This window comes from Pan troglodytes, chromosome 19, assembly GCF_028858775.2.
Source record: "Pan troglodytes isolate AG18354 chromosome 19, NHGRI_mPanTro3-v2.0_pri, whole genome shotgun sequence".
NCBI lineage: Eukaryota > Metazoa > Chordata > Mammalia > Primates > Hominidae > Pan > Pan troglodytes.
This window is the reverse complement of record NC_072417.2, coordinates 33,433,919-33,459,595: the sequence shown is the minus strand read 5'-3', so window position 1 is coordinate 33,459,595 and position 25,677 is coordinate 33,433,919. Positions and strand designations below refer to the sequence as shown.

At 45.2% G+C, this 25,677-nt stretch overlaps 1 protein-coding gene across 1 annotated transcript in view; it reads right to left on the bottom strand.

The window, feature by feature from the left end:
- The window catches only part of ASIC2 (acid sensing ion channel subunit 2), a 1,141,493-nt gene extending 1,128,291 nt beyond the window's left edge, over positions 1-13,202 (bottom strand). Inside the window, exon 1 of the mRNA XM_063799639.1 lies at positions 12,412-13,202. Within this exon, the coding sequence (XP_063655709.1) occupies positions 12,412-12,966 (555 nt within the window). The 5' untranslated portion in view covers positions 12,967-13,202. The remainder of the gene's footprint in view (positions 1-12,411) is intronic.
- Between the last annotated feature and the right edge of the window lie 12,475 nt (positions 13,203-25,677).

Sequence of the window (25,677 nt, the reverse complement as noted above, 5' to 3'; positions counted from 1 at the left end):
TTGATGTAGCACAAGGCTCTCAGCAGACCTTTTCTTTTGATGAATATTCAGGTGGTTTCTGGGCTGATGTCATGCATCTTTGGAGATGCTGGTTTCAATGGGAGTACAGCCAGAACACTGGGCGTCAAACTTGTGAATGAAACTTTGCCTTTTCAGGGAAAGATGGGCTTAGGATCTTACAGTCATGATGTTTGCATATCACAAGCACCATGTCTCTGGGATCTGGGCATATGTCTGTAGTAGGCCTGACTTTCCAGAAGCTTCCAGATGTGGCTGCTCAGTGTTGAGTTTCACATCCTGCAGAACCATAAGTTAACTAAACCTCTTTTTTTTTTCTTTTTATAAATTACCCAGTCTCGGGTATTCTGTTATAGCAACACAAAACAGACTAAGACTAAGACAATACATTTTCCACTTTCAGAGTTATTGTGAGGATCAAATAGCATCTTAGAAAGCATTTAGGATATAAAATCAGATACCTCATTCATATCCTGCTTCCACCAATTACAAGATAAGTGACTGTAGGCCAATTCTTCCACTTTTCTAAACCTCAGTTTTTTCCATACAAAAAAAAGATATGTCAACTATTATATATTTCACTTGGCTGTTGTGAAGACCAAATGAAGTATTCCATGTAAAGTGCATAGAACAGTGCCTGGGCTACAGTATGTGCTCAGAAAATGTTAGCCATTATTAACAGGTTTTGTAAGCTACACAATGATGAACAAATAAAAGAACTTTTATTTTTGACAAGACCTGCATGTCTATAGTAGCTTAGGCTCAACTGTAATAGCAGCAGCTGGGTCCCTGGCTTGATCACAGCCTCATTCCCCATACTTTCTGGGGACTTCCTGATACTACACTGTCAATATAGATTTCCAAAAAATCGTCTTGCTCCTGGATCTCCTGTCACTATGTTGTATCACCAGCTCATCTTAGTAATCATAACAGTAACAACAGTAACAAAACAGCTGACATTCCACATCTGGGATAACTTTTAAAGTTTTACTTATATTATTTCACTCAATTGCTGCAAACAATCCTATGAGGTACCAGTATTATTATATTATTTAATAGATGAGGATATTGAAGTCTGGAGGTGTTAAGTAATTTGTACAAGGTCAGGGAAACCTGGAACCTACACCTGTCTGGCACTAAATTCCATGATTGTACCACGAGGCCAAAATACCTCATTATGTTATTATCTCAAGTGCCAGAGCTCTTCATTCTTCAAACATTTGCCAAGCTCCCCAAGCTCAGATATCCCTTTGTTGTCTGTTATCAGTGCTGCTGGGCAGGACATTCTGTCTGCCAGATTAGCCTCCTTCCAAACTCCTATAGCTGGGTCTATCTCTAGCCATACTAAACCTAGAGTTATCCCTAGTCCATAAACCTCTCAGTCTCTGCAGCCCTCCACATGGAGCCAGGCCATGCCCAACCACAACCCAAGATTTGCTCTCTAGGGTTGGCTCTAGCTCCCAGAATTTATGACAAATTCCTCTGGGAACTGCCTCTTGAGGAGCCATCCATACACACTTTAGGAGGCCCAGGTCATTTAACAGCCCCTTCAATCCTTGGCTTCCACCAGCCACCCACTTCCCACACTTTCTCTGGATGAACTGAAATATCCACTCTTTTGTGTCTACAGTCTCATGTGGCACCATTCTTATTCCTGACTTCTGAGACACTTAGCTTCAAGACTACACAGTATTGGGAAATGGGGTGATTCTGCAGTCTGGATGTGCTGGATTGCATCTATTATCAGTTTTTTTTCCAGTGCTATCTGCCAATGTCCCTCACCTCTGACCCCAACTATCTGTGCAGGAAGGAAATAAAGACTCTCAGAGTTGGAAGTAACTTTAGAGGTCATTAAATCCAACCCTTTACCTGACATTGATCCACATCTGCAGCATTGCCAATAAGCAATTGTCTGGCCTCAGCTAGAGCTGATGGCAGGGTACAGGGTGCTCTAGACTCCTAGGACAACTCCTTCTAGTCTGCCGATATCCACTTATCTAAACTTTTACCCACACATTGGTGCTAGCTCTGCTCCCTGGCTTCACACAGAGAAAGTCACATTCCTCTTCTCTATGATTGCCTTCGAAGTGTTTTAAAACAGCTCTCATATTGCCCGTGAGCCACCCACTTCGCTTTTCATGCTAAGCTGTCTGAGTTCTTTCATACGCTCCTCATCGCTCATGGTTTCTGTGACATATGAGGAGCATCACCTCTGGTCAGCCATACATCTCTCACTGCCTTCTACTTTATCGATGGGCCCAGGACACTGCCAACATCAAATGCATAGCCTCCTCTTCATGGCTTGAAGCCAGGCTGATGCACATTCAGGAAGAAATGGAAGTGAAGGCTGGTAGAAGGGTAGGAAAGGGAAGTTTTCAGAGAGAGCAAACTTAGGAAATGAGAATGCAGGTGCTGATAAAAGTGTATGCTAGAATGTGAGCAGCTGAGGGTCACGTAACAGCTGGGAGAATGGGTATGGCTCAGCTCTTCGGAGAAGGGAAACCTTGGGAAGGGCTTTCTTTGGGCAAACACCTCCAAGGGGAACAAACCAGCTGTGCTTAGAGTAGTGAATCCCAATCAGAGAGATGCTCATTTGAGTTATGAGGGCCACCCTTGGGAATTGTTATCAGTCTTGAGTTGAAAACACAGATTTTGAAAGTCCCAGGTTTAAAAGATTTTTGAAAAAGGTATTTTTTTCTTTCTAAACCAGACTTAGGTCCACATGCCTAGACTATTGTCCATGTTACCATATGGATAAAAAAGCTAAAACTAATCAATACACAGGTTGGGTTCCCTATCAGAGCCTGAGATGGCACACCTTCTACAGGTGATTTATTGAGGGAGTGTTCTCATAAAAAGCCTAGAAGCGGGAAGGGGAAGGTAGGGCAGGGGAAAAAGTAAGCATGAATGTGGTTTCAGGAGAAGTCCAGCTCAGCCTGATCCCACGGGAAACACTGAGTGTAAACTGCACCACAATGTATTCCATCTTGAGGTGAGATGACTGGCATTTCCTAATCCTGTCAGTCAGTCACTGGCCACTGGCTGCCCCCAGGTGGTGGGGAGGTGAATAACTTCCCAGGTATCTCCAGAAGAGGCAGCACCTGTCAACCAAGGGCCAGCCTCCCCACGAAGGGGACTGATTAAGCTGTTATGTGCTCTACCTACAGGTGCAGTAAAGAGGATCTGGGCTGACCAACAGTGTCTTCCACAGATACACTTGCTAATTCACGCATGGAAGACCCAGAGTGGATCACTCCCCTCAACTGCTGGACTACTGTGCTGCAAACTTTGAGTCAGACCGATGAGCTTCAGTCAGGCATATCATGGCTCCTGAACAGGATTTTGAGAGCAAGATTCTGTGCCTCCCTCATCCTGCTGCAGCCTCTCAATGCATCTAGGTGTTTCTGCTTCCATTGTACATATCTATCAAAATAAAATGGTTATAATTAAACAAACAAATAAATAGATAAATAGATCTGGTGGCAAATGAGCAGCAACTCCTCCCCGCTCCCAACGTAAGTTAAAGTTTGAGTTTCAGCAACAGATGTAGGATCAGAAAACAAATGTTTATTATGTTCTGTTGCATTAGAGCGGTACAGGTTGGCAAGTCCTTAGAAACCACCTAATTCCACCCCTTCATTTTACAGATAAGCAAACTGAGGCCCATTGAGGCTTATTACCTTCCCAAAGGTTGTACGACTAAATCTACAGAGGTCATAAATCCAGGCAAATACGTTGCTTCTGTTTTACATGCTTAATTTCTTCTGAGCATAAATTTCAATGGCTACTGAGGCAATCAATAGAGAATATATCGAAATCAGAAGAAAATAAGTACTGGGAGATGGAAAGATGCTTCAGCATCCAAAGAATAGCACTTTGGGGAATGCTGTCCTCAAATAAAGCCCAACCTGATAAACAGGCTTTTATCAGAGAATTTCAATTTATCAAATAATAACCATGTAGTATTTCTGAGCGTTGGAGACAGCTGCTATCCAGCAACCACTAAGCCCAGTCTGTATGGTTTTAAGTCAAATGCATGAGTGAAATATGATATATGGAGTTTCAAACTGGGAGGGGTGATGTAGGCTTGGTCTCAGGTTGTAATAGATCATGGGTCAAATGGCCTTGCTGGTCAAGTTGGATATTTTAACTCAGCTCCATCAAACATAAACATCCTACAAAAAAGAGAAAGCACACAGCAAATTTTCAGGTCTCTCTAGACTCAGGTGGTATCGTTTTAGTCTCATGGAGGGAATGGGGTGCGTGGCACTTTGACATATGGGCTGCTCTATGGAGCACCACCTCTAATGGCAAACTTAATGCTAAATGCTACCAATTCAGTCTTTGGGAGATTTTTTAATGGGACCACATTTCAGCTCTTACAAAAGAAATCAGTAGCAAACTAGGATTCACCTTACCAAAATTTTGTTAAATTCATCTCTTCATTAATGGAAGAACTTTCTATAGAGAGGAAAAGAGAACTACAATACAGAGGAGGAAAGGAACCAACACCCCAGCCAATAAGCTTCCAGGTAGCCTTCTAAGCAGTTCTGGATGTCTAAAATCTTCCAGAGAAAGAGACACAGACATGCAGATTCACCCAACAATCAACTAGGCATTATTTAGGAACTTGTGCAGTAGCTTCAGTTTTTTCTTTGCAAGTAGACATTGTGGGTCATCAAAATAGTCAGCTCTCAGTCATTGTCTTACCCCTTCATCACATCAGACAGAATTTTATATACCCCTGAAAGCACGACTTCCAGAGAGCTTACAGCTTAAAGTTCTAAACTGGAAGATCCCAAACGGAGGCTGACATTATGGAAAACTTGCTTAGCTTGACAAAGGTTGCCCCCACAAGGGCATGCCAAATGTTCGCAAGACTTCAGAGCATCCTAAGGAATATGAGAAATCATCTATTTTGCATTAGTTACAATTTAGGCCATTTTGACATAGAATCTAGAGACTTTACAGACGGGAGAGTCAGGATCTACATCTGTGTGCTGAGGTGGTCTTGCAAGAAGTGGATGGTTTTGCAAGAAGAACCAGAGTTGACTCAAACTTGGGCCTCATCATGGAGCAGGGTTGGGCCTGTCAGGATGTGTGACTTTGTGTAAAGGAACACATCTCTGGTGCATCTTAGCAGACATTCAAAAAACAGTAGGACCAAGATGGTATCAGATAAACAAGCAGAAATACTATCAATAAATTTCCATCAAAGGAGAGTAACTGGTGCTCAGTTTTGAGCCTAAAAGGAAGGAATCTCCTAATGACCTCAAGACTACCCAGGAGACTCAAGAAGAGAGCAAGCTAACATTGATTGGATGTGTACTGTGGAGCAGACATGACACCAGATGCACAAAAAGTGAGATCCCAGGCCTAGTAATACACACACATGCACACAATACATGGCTGAATGGGAGTACTCCCAAAATGCTAAAATAATATATATAATTATATCTGGGAAGCAATTAATGGCGATTTTTCTTTTCTTTCTTTTTTTCTTTTTCTTTTCTTTTCTTTTTTTTCTTTTCTTTTTTTTTTTGAGACAGTGTCTCGCTCTGTTGCCCAGGCTGGAGTGCAGTGGTGTGATCATGGCTCCCTGCAGCTTCAACCTTCCAGTTTTAAGCTAACCTCCCACCTCAGCCTCCCAAGTAGCTGGGACTACAGGCATGTGCCACCACTCCTGGCTCATTTTTGTATTTTTTGTAGAGACTGGGTTTTACTATATTGCCCAGGTTTCTCCTTTCTTTATTATTTCCCACACTTCCCAAATTTTCTCCAATGAGCATGGATTACTTCTATAATCAGAAAGTGTATTATTAAACAATAACAATAATGGGACAAGTCATCCCAATGCAGGTGGAATCCTGGCTACCCATGATGCAAAAAGAAGCTTGAAAACAACAATTTCACCATATATCAACTAGACTTACTTAACATTAAAAAAGCTTCAAACCCACTTTACCCAAACTCTGAAGAAGCAGTTTGACAGCTATGTGCTAAGCAATTCTAGGTGCCAAGAATACAAGGATGACTGAAGACATCAGGCCTTATGAGGAGGGGAGAAAACAGAAATATGTGATTTGTAAAAAGTTAGCAATGCAATATTACCTCACACTTGTTAGAATAGTTGTTGTCAAAAATACAAAAAATAACAAGCATTGGAAAGGATGTGGAGAAAGGTGAGCCCTTGTACACTGTGGGTGGGAATGGAAATTAGTACAGCCATTATGGAAAACAGTATGGAGGTTCCTCAAAAAATTAAAAATAGAAGTACCATATGATCTAGCAATCCCACTACCGGGTATATATCCAAAGGAAGTGAAATCAGTATGTCAAAGAGATTCTGCCCTCCCATGTTTATTGCAGCACTAGTCACAAAAGCCAAGATATGGAATCAACCTAGTGTCCATCGATAGGTGAATAAATAAAGATTTGTGATATATATACACAATGGAATACTATTCAGCCTTTAAAAAGGAAGAAAATCCTGTCATTTGTGACAACATAGATGAACCTGGAGGACACTATGCAAAGTGAAATAAGTCAGGCACAGAAAGACAAATACTGCATGATCTCACTTCTATGTGGAATCTTAGAAGGTCAAACTCATAGAAACAGAGAGTAGAATGGTGATTACTGGGGACTGGGGAGTGGCAGGGTGGATAGGTGAGATATGGATCAAAGGACATAAAATTTCAGTTCAACAGGAGAGACAAGCCCAGGAAATCTATTGTACATCATAATGCCTAGAGTTAATAACAATATATTGAACAACTGAAAATTGCTAAGGGGGTAAATTTTAAGTGTTCTTACCATCCCCCCAAGAAAATGGTAAGTATATGAGGTAATACATATGTTAAATAGTTTGATTTAGCCACTCCACAATGTATACATACATCAAAGCAGTGTTGTACATCATAAATATATGTACCTTTTACTAATAAACTTTTTAAAATTAAAAATTATCAGTGGCTAAAAAACTAGGGTGTTAAATCATTTCTAAGGTCATTTTTAGCCCAAGCACTTCATGATTCTAATGCAAGAAAAAGAATAATGACTGTTCTAACAGAGGAATAAACCAAAATGCTGTTTAGAAGCAGACGAGAAAGAGAGTAATTTAGATTATGGGAATGGGAAGGGGATGGGCAATGGTTTCCTGGAGAAGGCTACAGTGATGGTAAAGCTGGATTTTGAAGGATGACTAGGATTTAGATAAATAGACATGGAGAAAGAGGTATAAAAAGTAAAGAGGGTGGCGTGGTGGCTCACGCCTGTAATCCTAGCACTTTGGGAGGCCAAGGTGGGCAGATCACAAGGTCAGGAGTACGAGACCGGCCTGGCCAATCTGGTGAAACCCCATCTCTACTAAAAATACCAGGCATGGTGGCAGGCGCCTGTAGTCCCAGCTAATCAGGAAGCTGAGGCAGGAGAATCGCTTGAACCTGAGAGGTGGAGGTTGCAGTGAGCTAAGATCGCACAACTACACTCCAGCCTGGGCAACAGAGTGAGACTCCATCTCAAGAAAAAAAAAAAAAAAAAAAGTAAAGAGGTAGAATAGGAAAGGTCCCTGAGTAAAGGGTTCTGGGTTTATTCCAGGAACAGCAAGTAACTATTCAATTAGCAAACCATGCCTGGGTCATGGTATTTCCTGTGGGCAGCCCCCATATTTAGCATGATGTATGCAGAGTCTGGGTTTAATGAGACTGCATTCTTGCACTCAGCTATCACCTCATCTGGAGGGGGTGGGAAATGGGCTGGGAGTTCTAAAACGGCAAGGCTTTAGGCTATTTTTATCACACTGCACAATAGGTGCTCTATTTGATTGACAAACGAATAACCATGCATGAAGCACTATGACACACTGCTATAAAAGCTGTGCACAGGGTGCATAGGTCACCCATTCCTGGCGTGGGGAGAGGGGCTGGCACAGGACAAGTGAGCTTCCTAGAGTTGAGTTTGGGAGCATGGGATTCAATGTGGAAGCCAAGATGGTGGGTAAGGAGAGGACATTTGAGCAGCAGAATTAATATGAAGAGCACAGAGAAAAGTGAAAGCTTAATATATAATGAGAATTGAGAATACCACCAACACAGCAGTTGCCTGTGCTCCAAAGCTGTTGGTGAAGTTATAGTATGGAATAGTGAGCAAACCACTGGACTGAGAGTCGAGTGAGCTCCTGCGGGACACTAAGCAAAGCAAGAGGCCTACCCTGCTCTAGGCACCTGCCACATAGTAGGCCTTCACATATTTTATGGCACTGAGTCAGCACGATAGCTCTAAGTGATAGGTATTATTGTTCCTAATTTAGAGATGAGACAATCAAGGTTAAGAAACTTGTCCGAAAATATACAGCAAATTGGTGGCAGAGTTGGAATTCCAACTCAGATTTCTCCCTAAAACTCACATTCTTCACCTACATGTTCCTAGTATAATAATAATAATTTTTTTAAAAAAGATAGACTAGATTAGCTATGGACCCATTTGGCCTTGTGCAAGAATTCCAAAGATGTGATCTTCCTAAACCTTCACCTCCACCATCTCTATAATGTTAGGTGATGTCAGTTAACAAGATCTACACAGTGCCTCTAACAAGATCTCATAGTGGAGAGACCTTTCTTTTGTTAAGGAAAGAAAGAAATATATTTCCCAAGAAATCTCAAATTTAAAATACAAACACATACAACTATGAAAGTAGGTTAAGTATGAAACTGAAATGTCATTTGTATTTCTGTACTTGGAGTCAGATGACCCCTAACATGATGAGCAGAGAAAAAACATAAAACAATCATGTCCTGGACACAAGCAGTGGGGCCACCACCTGTCAGCAAGAGTTAACTATCGAATCCAACTGTGACCTCCATTCTAAGAAACCCCATCTCAGTCAGGTTGGATGTAAACCCACTGCTCCAAACAGAGAAAGCAGTAGCCACCTCTCCCTCCCTGGTTTCATCTTTCATAGCTTTACTCATCAGGTCTGACTCCTGCGAATAGCCCAACTACTAATATGGAAACCAACCCCGCCTTCCGTCTTTGTAGCTGGCACAGTGTACACATATATTGCCTCCCAACATCCCTGTGGGTTAGTAAGTCAAATATTACTATCACATGTTAGATGACCAAGTCGAGGCCTAGAGAGGATGCAAGATACAACCAGGGAATAAGAAAGACAATGTTGTAGCTGGGCTTCAAATCTTTGTCTTTCTGCTCTTAATCTTGCACTCACATTATCCAACATCACGGCCACAGACACAATCCCTCCTCCTTCCTTCCACTCTAGGTCAATGAGGCAACCTCCCTAAGTAGACAATCTGGAATCAAAGCTGTCTTCTGCTTTTCCAGGAGGGAAAAAAAGTGTGCTTATCTGAAATCAGATTGTCCTAGTTGAGGGCTAAGAGTGTACTTGCATGAGCATGAAGCACACCTGTTTACATTGTAGTCAGCATCCCACACCTGGCTTCCCTGGGACTTTTACCCTCCGCAGACAGCCTTCTCTCACTCTGCTAGAATCATGGCTCATTCACTAATTAAAGGGTATTACACACTTCATTGCACATCAGCTAAGAACTTGGAATAAGAAAGCTTATGCTAGAGCATTTGCACTGGAGATGCCATTAGATATGCTTCATAGAAAAAGAAATACAGAGAAAAGCCATCCCCTTGTGACATCCCTTCCCCATACTTAACTTCTCTAATAAGTCAGCCACCGCACTTAGAGAAAGAAGTCACCTAGCATGGTACAACCCTAGATAGAGCCTCAAAAATAAGCCAACTGGAGAGGGATGCACAGCAGAGAAAATGAATAAGAGAAGGCGGGTCAAGTGGCTTCTCCAACAACCACCTGTCCAGGCTCTCTGCTCTCTTCTGGTATGGCAGCCCAATAAGAAGGATGCTTATATCCCAGGCCAAAAAAAGACAGAGGGACAAAGGATGAGTTGGGAGGAGTACTCCTCACTACAAAGTCTTGAGCAAACTCAGCATCATGTTCCCTCTAGTAAAGGCTCAGCATTGCTGCCCACTGTGCCCAGCTGGGGCCAGAGACCAGCCTCCCTGCTGGAGCCTCGTTGGGCTGTCCTGGAGTAGATGCTTTTTCTGACACTCCCTGAACAACTTGAACAGCAGCACTGAGGCTCACCCCCTTTTCAATGATGGGGAAGGTCACACATAGAGGGCCAGCCTGAGGAATGGACACTCAAATAGATTACTCTTGAACTTGCTGAGGACAGCAGATAATGACATGCCACTGACAGAGTAGTAAATCTTATCCATAGGCAATTTCACTATTTGGGAAACATTACAAAGAGGTCAAAAGCTCAGGCGAACTTTAAGGCCTGATCTTAAAGACCTCTTGGGACCTCAGCAAGTAAAAAGATGGTCCAAGTATAAAACAATAGCCTGGGGTCAAAAAACATTTACTTCTAAATGGAACTTAGACATGGATTCAGAAGAAGCCACCAGTTGGACATGCAGTCAGAAGGAAGCTAGAGAACTCAACCCAGAGTCTGCTACTTATTACAGTTTCTCTCTGTGTCACCCTCTGTGTCGTCTGTGTGTTCCATGTGTGTTCAGGCAGACAGAGGAACAGCTGAGTGCATTTCCAAGCTGCACGGTGCAGTGGTGAAGCCGAGCGTTGCCAGGCGCTAGAAAGAACAGGGTGGAATATAGTGATGGCTTCAGCCTCCAAGAATAAGGCATTTTCTCTATCTCTCCTCAAGCCACCTAAGACATCATTTGTGCATGACATGTTTTAGGATCCTGTTTGCTGCATTTAGAAGAGCTTCCAATATTACTGGTCCCTTCTCCCAGCTCAGACTGGCTTCCTCTTTAGCATACACTACTGCCGATTTTGCTGTGCTCTTCCTCACAAGGCTTAAAAGGGATAATACAAAACAGCTCCTCCAAGAAACAGAGTTCTAGCACACAGATTGCGAGAGGCAATGCCCCCGGCACTCTGGGCTTTTTCAGAATCGGAGATAGCCAACAGCAATTACAGAGGCTACAGGCAGAGACTGGTTATGGCATTAAAAGAACCTCAGAGCAAGAGGCTGGTGAATCCAAGAGGGGGTAAGGAATGGATGCAGCACAGGAAAGGTAAGCAATGTCTTCATTAGGCAGAGGACCCTAGACAAGTGCTGGTATCACAGGTCAGCCCCTTCCCAACTGCTATACCCGCTATTCCCAACTTGCAATTGCATTTTGGCTCAACGTTCTGAGACTCAAAAGCTCTCAATCCTCCCTAAGGCAGCTATGGGGGAAGCAGCCACACTGGACTTCTGGAGGGTCCCACGGCCCCTGATACCCAGACGTGCCTGGCAGCAAACAGTAGTCAGCAGCGGATGTATGACCTATTATGCCAAGTTATGCCTAGCAGCCCACTAACTGGAGAGAGAACCCTGGCAGCAACAGTGCTCCTCTCGTCCTTTCCTCTCTGCCCCTCCAGTAAGCCCCATCCTGAACGTAAGCCACATCCCCCTCCGCTTTTCCTCTTTACTCAGCTCCACACTCCTCCCCCAGGCTTTCCATTCCCACAGCTGTTCGCCCCCTCCCTGCACCCCTCCTCCTGCATCCACGTCGTTAAGTGATTATACAGAGAGAAAACCGAGCCTTTGAGTTTCAAGCCAAAGCTCCCAGACAAGGCAGCCGGGACTGGTTCACCCTCACAGGCATCTCCCTGACCCTCTTGCACACGTGCCTCCGCCCAGACCCTCCTCTCTGCCCAAGCACTCTGAACATCTCTTGGCTTCAACCTGCCAACAGATCAGATGGAGCCCTGGGGTGCCCGGCCTCTCCTCTCCCCACATGGAGCTTAGAATTCACACAAGGAAAGGAAGCAAGGAGACTTCCACACCTCTGCAGCATCACCTGCTCCAGCAAGCTCCCAAAGCCACCGGAGCCAGCCAGACTGCCTGGGCCCCACACCCCCTTCTCTGACGGCTTTAGCTCCAGCCCAGCCCACAGGATGCAGTGCCTGATGCCACTTCCGAGCAGAGAGAGACACACACGCACACACACACACACAGAATGCCACCTCGTCAATGACAAGCTGTTCCAATCACACAGCTCGGACACCAAGCGGACCGGACAACGGACAGCCCAGGCCTCCTCCCTCTGACTGGGAGGAAGCCAACTCAGCACGTCTGGGGAAGTGATCCCCCACCGCAAGCCCCCCACTCACCCTCCATATTTGATCTGACAGCAGTGCTCTATCCTGGCCGGTAGCCTTCCCTGCAACCAGCTCGCACAACTCTGACCAACTACCCTCGTGGCCTTCAGGTGAGGCACTGCTCTCTCTCCTGTCCCAAAGCACAAGGAAACCCCAAACCAAGCAGGAGACCACCGGCGCACCACTTCTCCAGAGGACCAGACAGAGTGAACTGAAAACCAAGTACTCACTGTGGTGAAGTCTTGGTGGCCGCACTCCTGCCCTTTGAACTTGCAGTAGAGCATCATATCCTTCAGGTCATGGCCCACACGGTGCAGGAACTCCAGCATGCTGAACTGCTTGGGTTTGTAGTGCTTGAAGTTGGCCTTCTGCCGCAGGGCCTCCAGCACGGAGGGGTCAGCCAGATGGGGGTCCGGGATCTGCAGGTTGACATCCAGCAGGGCCAGCAGCTCCCCAGCATGGTACAGGTCATTGGTGGTGAGCCTGGAGAACCGGAAGCCATTGAGGTTACAGAGGGTCACAGCTGGGAAGACCAGGCTTTGAGCCACCACTTCGTCCACCTTAGTGACATGCTGGTAGGAGAAGTAGTAGGACACCCTCTCAGAGCTCTCCACCAGCAGCAGGCCCAGAGAGCCCACGAAGGCCACTGCCCACAGCACACGCCGGATGGTCAGCGGCCCATACACGAAGATGTGGCGGATGCCATGGAGGGTGGAGGTGTTGGCAAAGATCTGGATGCTAGAAGGTTGCAGGCTGCCCTCACTGGGGCTTTCCTTGAGGTCCATCGGGACCCCGTGCAGTTCCGCAACTGGCTTCAGGTTGATCGAATTTCAGAGAAGAGCTCCCAGTCCTCGGGCTCTGCTTAAACCTTGACGTTCAGGGGAGAGAACGCAAGGCAAGCATCGCGCCAGATGCTGTGAGTTTATCCTGAGAGCCCAGCCGCACGCTGACAGGGGTGAGTGTTTATATAAAACCCATTCAAACTCTAGCTCTTGATTTTTTCCAGGCGATAAGGAGGGCTGGTTTTATTTAGGGAGACACCAAGGTGATGTGGAAGAGATGTGGGTGGGAAGGGAGAGCTTAGCCAATGGAAATAAAGTCCTCCCCCCTACACACGCCACTAGAGACAAGATTAAAAGCGAGAGCGAGAGAGAAAATGCTTAAAACAAGTCGCTGAGCCGCTCGGAGCCTGTTAACCAGCGCATAATGCCCCATGTTAACCATCCTGGGGGATGTCAGGGCGGCCACGCTGATGCACTGCGGTCGGGCGCAGCGGCACAGCCTTCAGAGCCGCCGCCGCTCGGTTCCTTTTCCCATGATGTTTTGGACTCCGAATGCCGTTTCTCGCCGCCGGCCTCCGTCCCTCCTCTCCTCCTCCTCCAGGCCCCCTTTTGTGGGCAGAATTCCAAATGCCAGCGGCCGCTGCTAGCACCGGGGAGAAGAGGCAGCGCGCGGCGCGGAGAGGCGAGGACCGGTATCTGGAGACTGGGGACGGAAGCGGGGAGCTCAGACCGGGATCCATTCTCTCCCCGCCTCCTGGGAAAAAAGGGACAACCCCCAGGTCACAAAGCCTGCCTGCTTCCCCCGCCCCAGCTCCCTGTCCCTGCTAGGCTGCCTTGGGGGGAAGGGCAGGGCGGGGGAGAAGGGCTGGTGGGGGCTGGGGACTTTCTCCAAGTTTTCTTTTTAGCCTTTTTTGAAGGGAGCTAGTGGGGGCTTCTTCGAGGGTTGACATGACACCCCGTCCCCCAGGTGGCAGGAAGACAGTGCTAAACTCCTAGGAGCCAGGTGTGAGGTTGGAGGCGGCATTCCTTTGCATCAATGTCAGGGATCCCAGGTTAGACCCAGCCTGGGATCTCCAGAGGGGAGAATGCTAAAAATGCAGAAGGAAGGGGGCGATCCAAACCCACAGTGCCTCTGATGCAGACAGCGAGGGGGCATTCTAGGAGAGCAGCCAGGAGCCCCTCCTGAGACAGAAAAGCCAAGTTGCCCCTGGAGCCTCAGAGAAGGAGCAACAAGTAGTCCCCTCCCCCACCCCCACATAGCTGTCGGGAGAGTCTGTATTTGAAAGAGAAAGACAACTGGGACTCCAGGTGGGACTGGCTGCATACCATTCCATTTGGGCAGTGTGTGTGTGTGTGTGTGTGTGTGTGTGTGTGTGTGTGTGTGTGTGTGTGTGTGTATTCTGATCCTGGATTTGTCAGATGGAAGTACAGCCGGAACTATAGGTGGGAGCAAAGAATTAGCCTTTCCGCTGCCTACCTCTTTTTTCCTGAAACTCCACTGGCAGTCAGCTCCTGCTAGCAGGTGAGTGTGGCTCGCCCTATTGGCCCATGCCAGAGCTCAAATGGCTAGAACCTACTGAATCAATGGTGCTAAATTCCCATCAGAAGGAAGGGAACAGAAAGTCTGAGTGGCCATCCCAAGCCACACTGCCAAGCTGGGGCAGAGCCACATGGAGTCACCTTGATGAGCCAAGCTCTCATCTTCAGGGCTTTCCAGGCTTAAATCATACTCCTTGGACAATGTTGGAAAAGAAGGCAGCTGAGGGCACGTCCCTCTAGGTTTAGCTCTACTCTGAAATATGTTTTCATTCCATCTGGACCCCTGCTAAACTAGGTCCACTGACAAAAACATCCAGGTGCACTCTGAAGCAACCTGTAGCATTAAATCAGTGGTTTATTGATCCTGGGAGCTCAGAGAACAGAAGCATCACAAGCAAGCACAATGGCAAAGATTGATAAACTTCACATATTCATTAACCAAGAGGTCCTGGACTCCTAGGATAGGACACAGGTTTTTAAAGCAGGAGGACCAAAATTAACAAAGGTCTACCATGTGTCAGGACCTGTGTGAGGGTGTCATACCATCTTACTTATCCCTCTTAACTATCTTGACAGGTACATGTTTTTGTTATTATCCCTATTGTACAGGTGAGGAAGCTGGGGCTCACAAAAGTAAAGTGCTGTGTCCAAGTTACAGTTAGTGGTGTCAGAGGTGGGACTTGAACTCAGGCATATTTGTCTCCAAAATGCAAGTTGTTAAAGCAGATCTGGAACACTTCTTCCCAAATTTAGGAAGGGAGCAGTCCTTTCTACGCTTTGTCCCTGATTACACACACACACACACACACACACACACTCACATACACACACACATCAGTTCCTCACTTGTATTAAACATCTCTATGCCTTTTTTTCTACCACACCACATCTCTGTTGTCCTTTTTTTTTCCCCAGCTCCAGGCCCTCTCCTACAGGAAGACTTCCTGGATTAATCTGCTAATCTTCAGCTCATCCACCTGTTTAATAGGTATGTTGGCCTCTAACTCTATACCAGGCACTGTATGGTTTTGGGGAAACAAAATTAAATGAGATACATGTCCTGCCTTTGATAACTCAAGGATCAGCGGGGGAGGAGGCAGAGAGATAGGTACACACACAAGTCCCTGCTCCACGGTGTGGATAGCAAGAGAAGCAACATGGCTCATGGGTTCCTGGGATTAGCACTGCCCAGCTGGAAATCATGTTGCTCCATATCTGTTCATGTTCCTTCCACCTCCAGCCCTCTCCCAGGCTGTGTTCCGCCCTCCTCCCCACCAACCCAGATCTGTTTTCCCCATGAAGCCTCTTCTTTTCACAGGATCGTATTTTCTCTCAGTTCATGTCCCAGACATGTTTTCTCATGTGTGCCGAGATGGGTCTCGGAGTTGCTCTAATTGCTCCTTTCCCATTTAGACTCTTTGACTGCTTACCTCTACCCTTCCCCATTTGTTTGTTTTGAGGATTACAAACATAACATGATGCTCTGTGACCTTGGGGGAAGTGACTAAACTTCTCTGAACTTCAGTTTCCCCACCTCCAAAATGATGGAGCTTAGAATGCCTGCCTCACAGAACTTTTGTGCAAATGAAATGAGATATAGATTATAAAGTGTCTGGTGCAATTTAGACACTTAGCAATTGACACTTTCTCTTGATGACTACGAAGAGAACATTCGTTTTTGATGTTGGCACTCTCTTACAGGTGATTGGAGAACCATTTATAGCTCTAGAAGACATCATTTGCCCAGAGCAGTGTTTACCTGTTAGTGTCACCATCCCTTCCTGTAGGCCAGTGTCAAACACACTCCTCACACTACTCTGTTTCCTGTCCATGGCCTTAAGGTCTTCTCAAGGTCTTCTGAAGCAGCTCTTGACTAAAGCTTTCCAAGAGGGTGAGGCGATTTAGGGTGGGAAGGGGGGACTAGAAGAGAATAGCTCTAATGGTGCATTTCACAGCCGGGCACTTGGCTCTGTGCTTGACATTTGGCGGACATTATCAGTAACTCTGAGAGGAGGGTATTGCCAAGCCCATTTTACAGATGAGAAAGCTGAGTACAGAGAAAAAAGCTAACTTGCCCAGGGTCCCTCAGCTGAAAAGTGGCAGAGGGCTTAAATGTCAAACCCAAGTGTGTCTGAGTCTGAAGGGTGTGGTCCACAAACTCAATAGAAATGCTTCAACGAGACCTCAATAGCACAGACCATGATGGCAACAGTCTTGAACAGGAACTGAATTATAGAATATTCTTTAAGAAATACTGCTATAACATTTTCTATCACATGTAGCAACTCAACTTGATGGCTAATAAAACGTTTCCACATATCTTCTTAAAAACACTCTTTAATTGATAATACTCACTCGCAGTTAGCAGTATGGTTTACATAAAGGCATCAGATATTCTATCATTCTTAAAAATGCTTTTGTGTTATTCAGTTGGTTAAGCATTCCCCTCTTCAATCAGGTTTACAATACCTATTTGCTTGGCACTAGTGGTAACAGAGATTGGTTTTAGAGTGGGTCAATTTGGCCCAGATTTGTAAGCATTGACCTAATTGTGTATAATTATGGTCTTTTTGGTGAAGTGTATGACAAGACATTAAAGAACTTTTCAGACAAACTCATTTGCAAATCAGGCAGTTTAACCCCCTATTAGACCACATGCCCATATTTCTGCTGTGGCAAATTTATTCACTTATGAATAAATAAATGAAGTCAGGAATTAATTTACTTTCTATGACCCTGAAATTGCTACTCTGAGACGCAAGGAGGGGGACCCTCTTCTAACCCTGGGGAACCTAAGGCCAGTCCTGAGCCTGGTTTCTGGGGAGGGTTAGAAGCTCAGGGTGCAGCCTCCTGCCTCTGCAAAGAGTAACAGGCAGGAGAGTTAAGGAAACTGAGATCTACAATCAGCTCAGCTCGAATGCTAATTTGCTACTTAACATGTGCTAGGTACATGCCATGGCCACCACCTGCTAATTAAAGGGGAAAAAACATTCTTTTCTAATAAACAGATGACATTATAATTTGAAACTCGGTGATCTCAAAATACAACTTTTCCCTCTGGTTTGTCATTCCCATAAAGAAGGGTTAAAGATCAACTATTGTAAAACCAAAGCATCTCTTTGCTGTTGGTTGGTTTATAAATAAACACCTCATACAACACGTATTCCCATTTAGTCAGCTGGTGAACACTTAGCAAGTAATTTGTCATGACAGGTATACCAGGGAAGGGTGTGAAGCAAAGCCAGACATTTAATGGGTAGTTTACTGAGATTTTGTCTATAGCTGGTTTTCTTTTTTCTTTCCAGGCAAAACCTACAGAACTAGTCCACACTGAGTGGACCTCTGGGGCTCCCAGCTGCCGATTGACCTGAACCCCAGAGTGAACTTGTGTTGCTTTGTGCCTTCAGGAAACCTTGTAACATCTCTGTGCTGTTTCTTCATTTGTGCTCAATCATTCCTGAGGCCTCCTCCTCCTGCTGCAATTTGATAAGCCTTGACCAAATCATTAACTCCCAGTTAATGGGATAAAAATGAGTTTGAATCTGGGATTCTGGTCATTAACCCCATGTCACTATCTGCTCCAGCAGTTTGATGGCAGGGCTAGGTGAATTCTAATCACCCAACACTTGTTAAACTGCTGATTCCTGCTTCCCCACCTCTGCTGACTCAGCATCTCTGGGGTGGGGCCTGCAAAGGCTCTCTTCCTTGACCGGGTTATTGAGGGCAGCTCTAGGAACCCACCCAGGACCACACCTGATGAGGAGTTCCTCCTATGCATCAGGTATGCTGGGTCGGTTTGCGGAGTTTCATAACTTGCATTTTCCTCTGCCTGGAGAGTTCCTTGCAGCTGGCTTCTTCTGTGTCACGGCCCTACAGAGATCTTGGCTGGTCTCCCTATCTCCACCCTCCACCATGTTCACTATTCCATTACAAGTTTCCTTTTCTACCCAGTACTAATCATTTTCTGCAGTTCATCTCATTTCCTTGTGAACTATCTGTTGGTCCTACCAGAATGCAAGTCTCCACCTGGGGGCAGAGACCCTGCCTGGCTTGTTAGAAGCCATATCCCCAGGATTGAAGCATATGAGAGATGCTCAGAAATACAAGAATTAATGAACAAATGAACACATGAGTGAATTCATTCAGCTCTGATGCTGAGGCTCCCTCTCTGAGATGAAAGAATGGGGAACCTTCTTCTAATCTTGGGGAACCTGGGGCCTGCCCTGAGCCTGATTCCTGAGGCAGGTGAGAGGCACCTCCTACCTCTCAACCCTGTCTATTGTTACCCCCAGCACCCAGGGAAGACCTCACTGGAGCCTGAGTCAGTGCAGGGGGCCAAGAGGAATCTGTGCACCCAGAGAATCTTGGCTGAGTTACCTGATTTTAAAAATCCTGACTTAAGGTGCTATTGACCAAGTACTCCTTAGCTCCATCGCCTACAAAACCACAGGTGCAGGTGAAAGTTGAGTTTAGGTATGAACTGAATACTGTTTAGCTACCCTATTTAAAAAATTGTTTTCATTTGTTTGTTTGTTGAGACAGGGTCTCACACTGTCAGTCAGGCTGGAGTGCAGTGACATGGTCATAGCTCACTGTGGTCTTGAACTTCTGGACTCAAGCTCTCCTCCTGCCTCAGCCTCCTGAGTAGCTGAGACTACAAGGTGCCACCACATCCAGCTAATTTTTAAAACCTTTTTTGTAGAAATGGAGGCTCTCCCTATGTTGCCCAGGTTTGTCTCGAGCTCCTGGCCTCAAGGGATCCTCCTGCCTCAGCCTCCCAAAGCAGCGGCCACAGGCGTGGGCACTGCACCCGGCCAAAAGAAATATTCTGTCTTCGCTTCCAACTTGAAATGGACTGCTTACCTTGGCACTTCCCATGCCGGCTTCTCTCCACTTTCCAATCTAACAGGATAATGACGTCATACAGAAATAACTTACAGTAGGTATTTAGTAAATGCTGCTGTGCAATATGGAATAAAATTCACAAGAGGAATTCCAAACTGTTCCTTATCCTCAAATCATTTTTTAATAGCCAAAAAATTAGTCTGAAATTTGAGTCCTCGCCCTTCAGTGTAAAATCAGTAGCTTTTAATTTTCCCTTATTTTGTTTGCTTTAAAGAGGCACCCCTACCCATAGTCCCTCAGTCATGTAAGGGCTGACCCCTCCCACTGGTCTAAAGCGGGGCTTCTGGACCATGCCTGACCACAGCCATCTGATCCTGAGGAGCCTTCAACCCAGTACTTCTGTTTAAAGAAACAAAAGTCCTCTCCTAAATAAACAAAGCAGGCCTGACTCAAATCTCTCCGATGGGTAAAGGAAAGTACCCAGGAGCAGGAGGCTTGGATTTCTGATTTTATTTCGTGTCATTTCCCTTCCTCAAAGGTGTGAAACTCCACCCCACGCCACTCCTTTCCTATTCATCCTCTACTGGATGTTTTTTTCTCTAAATAATTTTTATTTTCTATTTTTGTCTGTATGTGTTCTCCTCTTTTAGTCTACTTCTGTCCCTCTTTCCCCTGCGAAGGAAAAATAGAAGAAAGAAGCCATCTCTGTTTGCTTTCTCTCTGTCACTCAATCTCTGGAGCCAACTGCTTCACAAATAAAGAGAAGTGCACAGAGAGTCCCTGAAGCCCACCATCAACAGACAGGCTTTCAACAAAACTGTATCAGCACCGCCTTGGCCATAGCTACACTCTACAGAAAATGGGAGAGAGGAACAGCGCTAGAGAAGTTTGTCCTTGCCTGGTTCCCGGGTGGAACTTCCTCTCCCCCTTGTGTTCTACGCGTGTGGTTACAGCTGCCTCTGATCTTTGGTGACCAGCGGTTGGCAGTGGTGGTATTTCAGCATACCTTGATCATCGTGCTTATTACACAGCCTCCTCTACCATCAACCCCACCTACCTTCTTCTAGCCATGCCCCCCACCTCCTCCCATCTCTATCCATCTCTTCGCTCTTTTAAAAAATACTTAAGTGTGTACAGATCACAGTGACTTCATTTGTGTGCCCATTCACATTTGATGACTTCCATAACCCCCATACAAGTAGTTGTGTATTCATTTTAATTCACTTTATTTCCTAGCTCTTTCATAAAATAAAATGAAATATAAGTAATGAAATGGGAATAAAAAAGAGAAAAATAGAATTGAGGGGGAAAAGGAGAAATGCATCTATGTTTGTGATCACGTTCATCTTCATGCATCAATATGCATACTATTATGAATTCATTGCACGTATTTTAACATGTAGGCACTACATGGGGATGTGGTGTCTACATACCACCTCTATAGTGGTAGGCACTGCAAAGGGACATACAAAAGGTAAAAAGCATAGTCTCTACTCTCATAGGACTTTTCATCTCATGGATGTGGCATTCATAATGTCTTTTATCTGTGTCCCACTTGATGTGAAACTCTTTAGTAGGCATGATCCTATTTGATTTCCATAAGCAGAAGAGGGGTCACTGTTTCCATGTTATGAGAGAGGAAACTGAGGTTCAGAGAGTGAAAGGACCCTGATGAGATAATGGAACTGGGGCTCAAATCCTGGTTTCCTGACTCAACATTTCACATTCTTTCTACTCTGTCATTATTCATTAGTCAAGTTTCTCCACAGACAACTCACTGAGCCACAACATATGAAGCAGCATGGTAATACCACTAGACTGGTCATGATCAGAAGATGTGGCCCCAGGGAAGAGAAAGCAAGAGAGCTGGAGATAGCAGAGAAAGCACCAAGGAAGGGCTTGGCCGTGCAGCTCTAGCAGGGAGGTCCTTCCTTTCAGCCCCCAAGTGTCCCTCTGTGTCTCATCTAAAAAGCAAAAAAAGAGGAGAACTAGAGCTTATGGTTGAAGGCGTGAGAATGAGGTGTCTTTTCCCTCTATCTCTGTAATATACAAGTATAAATACTATATATACATATGTATATGTGTTCCTTTTTTCTGTGTCTGATTATGCATGCAATTTAGCAAGGATTTATTGCCTAATTTTGGTCTGGGCACTTTGCTAACGCAATGGGGGAGGATACCAAGAAATTAGGGACTCAGCCTCATTGTCCCCAGAGACTCCTGGGGGTGGGCAAGGCAGGGTGTCTGTGCATACTGCTGGGGGAGCTCTGGATTAGGGGACATTAGGAGACATGACATTGAAATGTCCTACTCAGTTCTCTGTACAGATTGGATTTCCGTGGAAGAAAGAAAATCAACATGTATTGGGAGTCAACATCTCATTCAGTCCTGTGAGTTGATTCTGCCTATTTTTCAGACAAGGAGACTAAGGCTTCAAGACGGTAAGTAAATTGTCCACAGTGTCACTGCTGGTGTGGGAATGAGCTTCAGGGTCATTGAGTCATGCTGCTGCCCAGGTACCCTGTAAGGCCGTCAAGTGTTGTGGGTAAGGGTTTTGGTGCTGACGTTCAGGTGATTGTGAGTTTAAAGCCTGGGCCCACCCACACCAGCAGTGTTATTTGAAGCATGCTATTGAACGTGCCTAAACTTCCGTTTGCTCATCGGCAACATGGGAACAGTAACAGTGCCTACCTCATAAGACTGATGGGAGGATGTGATCAGCTAAAGTGTGTAAAGTACCAATAAGTATGTAATAAAGTTCAGTAACGATGTCACTATTCATACCACTGTTATAATCACTACTTTTGTCTAAAGGAGACCCAGGTGACATGAAGCTATTATGCCCTGTGGACTTGAGATCTTGAATTAGGGTTTGATTGTGAGACTACCAGACAAGTAGTGGGATTTAAATATTCATGGACCAGGGTCCATCTACGTCTGATGGGACAAGGAAGGGACCCTCAGAGTTGATTACCCTGAGAGGGGAGAGGAAACTCTGCTAGAGGCATTTACACCTTACTAAGCATTTCTGGTGTATCAAGCTCTCTGCTAGCTTGTGAGGATGTAATGTTCATTAAGACATGTTCCCCATAGGCTCTGGTCCAGCTTCTACCAGTTTTTAGCTGGACCACTGGTTTCTCCTAAGACAAACATAGGAGCCAGATGACTTCTGTAGTGCCTTGTAGACCTAGTCCAGTCCTTGGTGGTTCTGTGAACACTCACCCTGGCTCTGTCCCATAGAAGTACCAGGAGTCTTCCCAGGGGGGAGATTAAGAAACTCTTGCTCCTTCATCCTCTGTGATGGTTTGGAGCCTGAACAGCCTGCAGCCTAGGCCAAGTGTTCTTGGAGGATTCGCTTCTTTATCCCAGTCCCTCATCAGTGCCTCCTATAAGAGCCCCACCTGCTTTACTGAGCAATTGACTCCTACATCCATATATCTCTACCACTCCTCAAACCAAACTGCCAACCACCTCTAAGGCAGCTATTGATTTCACTGACCATAATGGAGTGTGTTCTCCATTATGCTGTTTAGTCACAGCACTAAACACCAGAAGGGATTCAAAGAGGAATCAGGCTAATGCCTTTCATCCAAGGAGCTGACAGATGGATGAGCCAGACTGGCATGCACACAGTCAGCACAAGGGAATAGGCTGTGATGGAGCTGGGTGTGCAGGGGACTGAGAGTGGAATTAGCATCCAGTTTCCAATCCTACTGCTGTAGCTGGCATTAAGGCATTCTATTACTCTCTCCAGACACAATCAACTTTATTCTTCAAGGTAGACACTTGCTATATGCCAATAACTATGCCAATAATGTATATGCATTATATTAGTTAATGAGAGTTTCTCAACTTTAACACTGTTGACACTTTGGGCTGGATAATTATTTGTTGTGGGGAGCTGTCCTGTGCATTGTAGGATGTTTAACAGAACCCTCGGCCTCTATCCACCAGACACCAGCAGCTCCACCCCCCTTCCCCAATTGCAACAACCAAAAATGTTTGCAGACATTGTCAAATGTCCCCTGGGGACAAAATCATCCTCAGTTGGGAACCACTAAATGAATCCTAATATAGACCAGTGACATAGGTACAATGATCATTTCCACTTTACAGTAAACTGAGGCATAACAAGGTTAAACCATATGTCCAAAGTCACATAGCTAGGAGCTGGAAGCAGGGCGAATCTGTTTCCACAGCCCTTAAGCTTACTGTCCTCCCTGTTTTGCCTATCTCTGCATGCATGGAGCTAAGGACTCTGTAATACTCAATAAACCCATGCAAAGATGAACCATTTCTAATGGCAAACCCTGCTGTTTATATTGCATTTACTATCTTACCTTCCATAAACCACACAACAACTCTTCAGTGTAGCTCCTGCTCCCATTTTATAAAGGAGCACACTGAGACCTGGATTGACAGAAAGGGATTGCCCCAAGTCACAGAGCACAGCAGCTACCAGAGGCTGGCTTTGGGCCCACGTCTTGTAATTCTACACTCTCCAGTACTCAGAGAGTTGAGTAAACACCGATTAAACTATAGGAGGCTGGCAGGCAACTTAATAAAAAAATAAATGCAAATCCAGCATGATGGATATATTTAGCAGATAAATTATTATGTGATGGTATAAAAATAGATCAAGGGAGAGCACATGAAATTGCAAGCCTGACTGTGTGAGAGACAGGGAAGGCGCATGGAGAGCGTCGGGTACATTTAATTAACTTTGCTGGGAAAACATTCACAGGCTGCCACCTGAAACCAAAACATTCATGGGCTCCACTTAAAGTCACAATACATGTAGTCCTATTGGGAAGAGTTATAATCCAATAGAGCTTGAAGTCATTGATTAAAACAATGTCAGTGCTCAAATGCTTTGATGTGTAAACCCAATTCTCACCCATATATAAGATAACCAGGCATGCATTTGTGGTCTGTGTGACCCATAAGCTCACTGACATTAAAATGTCCCACTCAGCTTTCTGTACAGATGGATTTCCATGGAGAGAAGGAAATCAACATGTATTGAGAGTCAACATCTCATTCAGTCCTGTGAGTTTATTCTGCCTATTTTAGGCAAAGAGACTAAGGCTTCAAGAGGACAAGTGAATTGCCCATAGTGCCACTGCTGGTGCAGGAATGAGCTTCCGGAAAGAGTCCGGTTCATTGAGTCATGCCACCACCCAGGTGCCTTGTGAGGCCACTGAGTGTTGTGGGTAAGGGTTTGGGTGCTGCCATCCAGATGACTGAGTTTAAATCCTGGGCCCACCCACACCAGCTATGTTACTTGGAGCATGCTATTGCCCTTGCCTAAACTTCAGTTTGCTCATCTGTAAAATGGGAGCAATAACAGTGCCCACCTCATAGGAATGATGGGAGAATGTAATGAGCTAAAGTATGTAAACCATTGATAAATATCTAATAAAAGCTTGCAATGATAAGATGCCGTTATTAATTACTATAATACTAATGTCTAAAGGAGCCCCAGGTGGCATGGAGCTATACCCTGTGGACTTGTGATCTCTCTCTGTTCCATGCCAAATGGAAAGCATACAGTCATGAATCAGGGTTTGAGTGTGAGAGCAGACAAAGAGTGAGATTTAAATATTCATTAGTCAGGGTTCATCTAGGTCCCTGGGGACAGGAGAGGATTCTCATGATTAATTTCAGGGGCCTTTTCCCTGAGATGGGGGGGACACTCTGCTATGGTCATGTACACCTTATTAAGCACTGCTTGAAATCCTCCCTACCACAAAAGTGCTGTGATTTCAAGGTTTCCCTCTTTTATGGGAAAACCATAGCACAAGAATCTACACTGTAAACCCTATGCCTACTCAAGCCCAGAAGGAGCCTGTTACCTCATAGAAGAATCTTATTTTGCCTTCAAAAGAAGCAGTTATCAAGTGCTCACTGGGCTTCAGCTGTTTTCACATCCATTTTATTTTGAAAGCAACTGCCCTGCAGATCTTGTGACCCTTGACTGATAGGCGAGGCACCCGAGAACATGGGAACGAATGCATGTGCTCATGGTTTTCATAGAATTTGGGGCATTGGAAAATGGAAGGTAGGTGCTTCTGGGTCTCAGAAATTTGCACGTCAGAACCCCTCCTAAGGGGCGTCATACGTGTCTCTGAGTCTTGTATACAGAGATATCCAAGCAGGAGTGGAAGAATGCTTTTTAAAAAGTAACAAAGTCAGGCCTAGTAGGTAGAGTCTGAATGACTCATTATAACATAACATTTTCTCCTGTCTCTCAAAACAGGAGAATTAGCTCACTATTATATAAGCTCTTTGAGGACAGAGAACAAGTCTAATTGAGCATTACATCCTCAA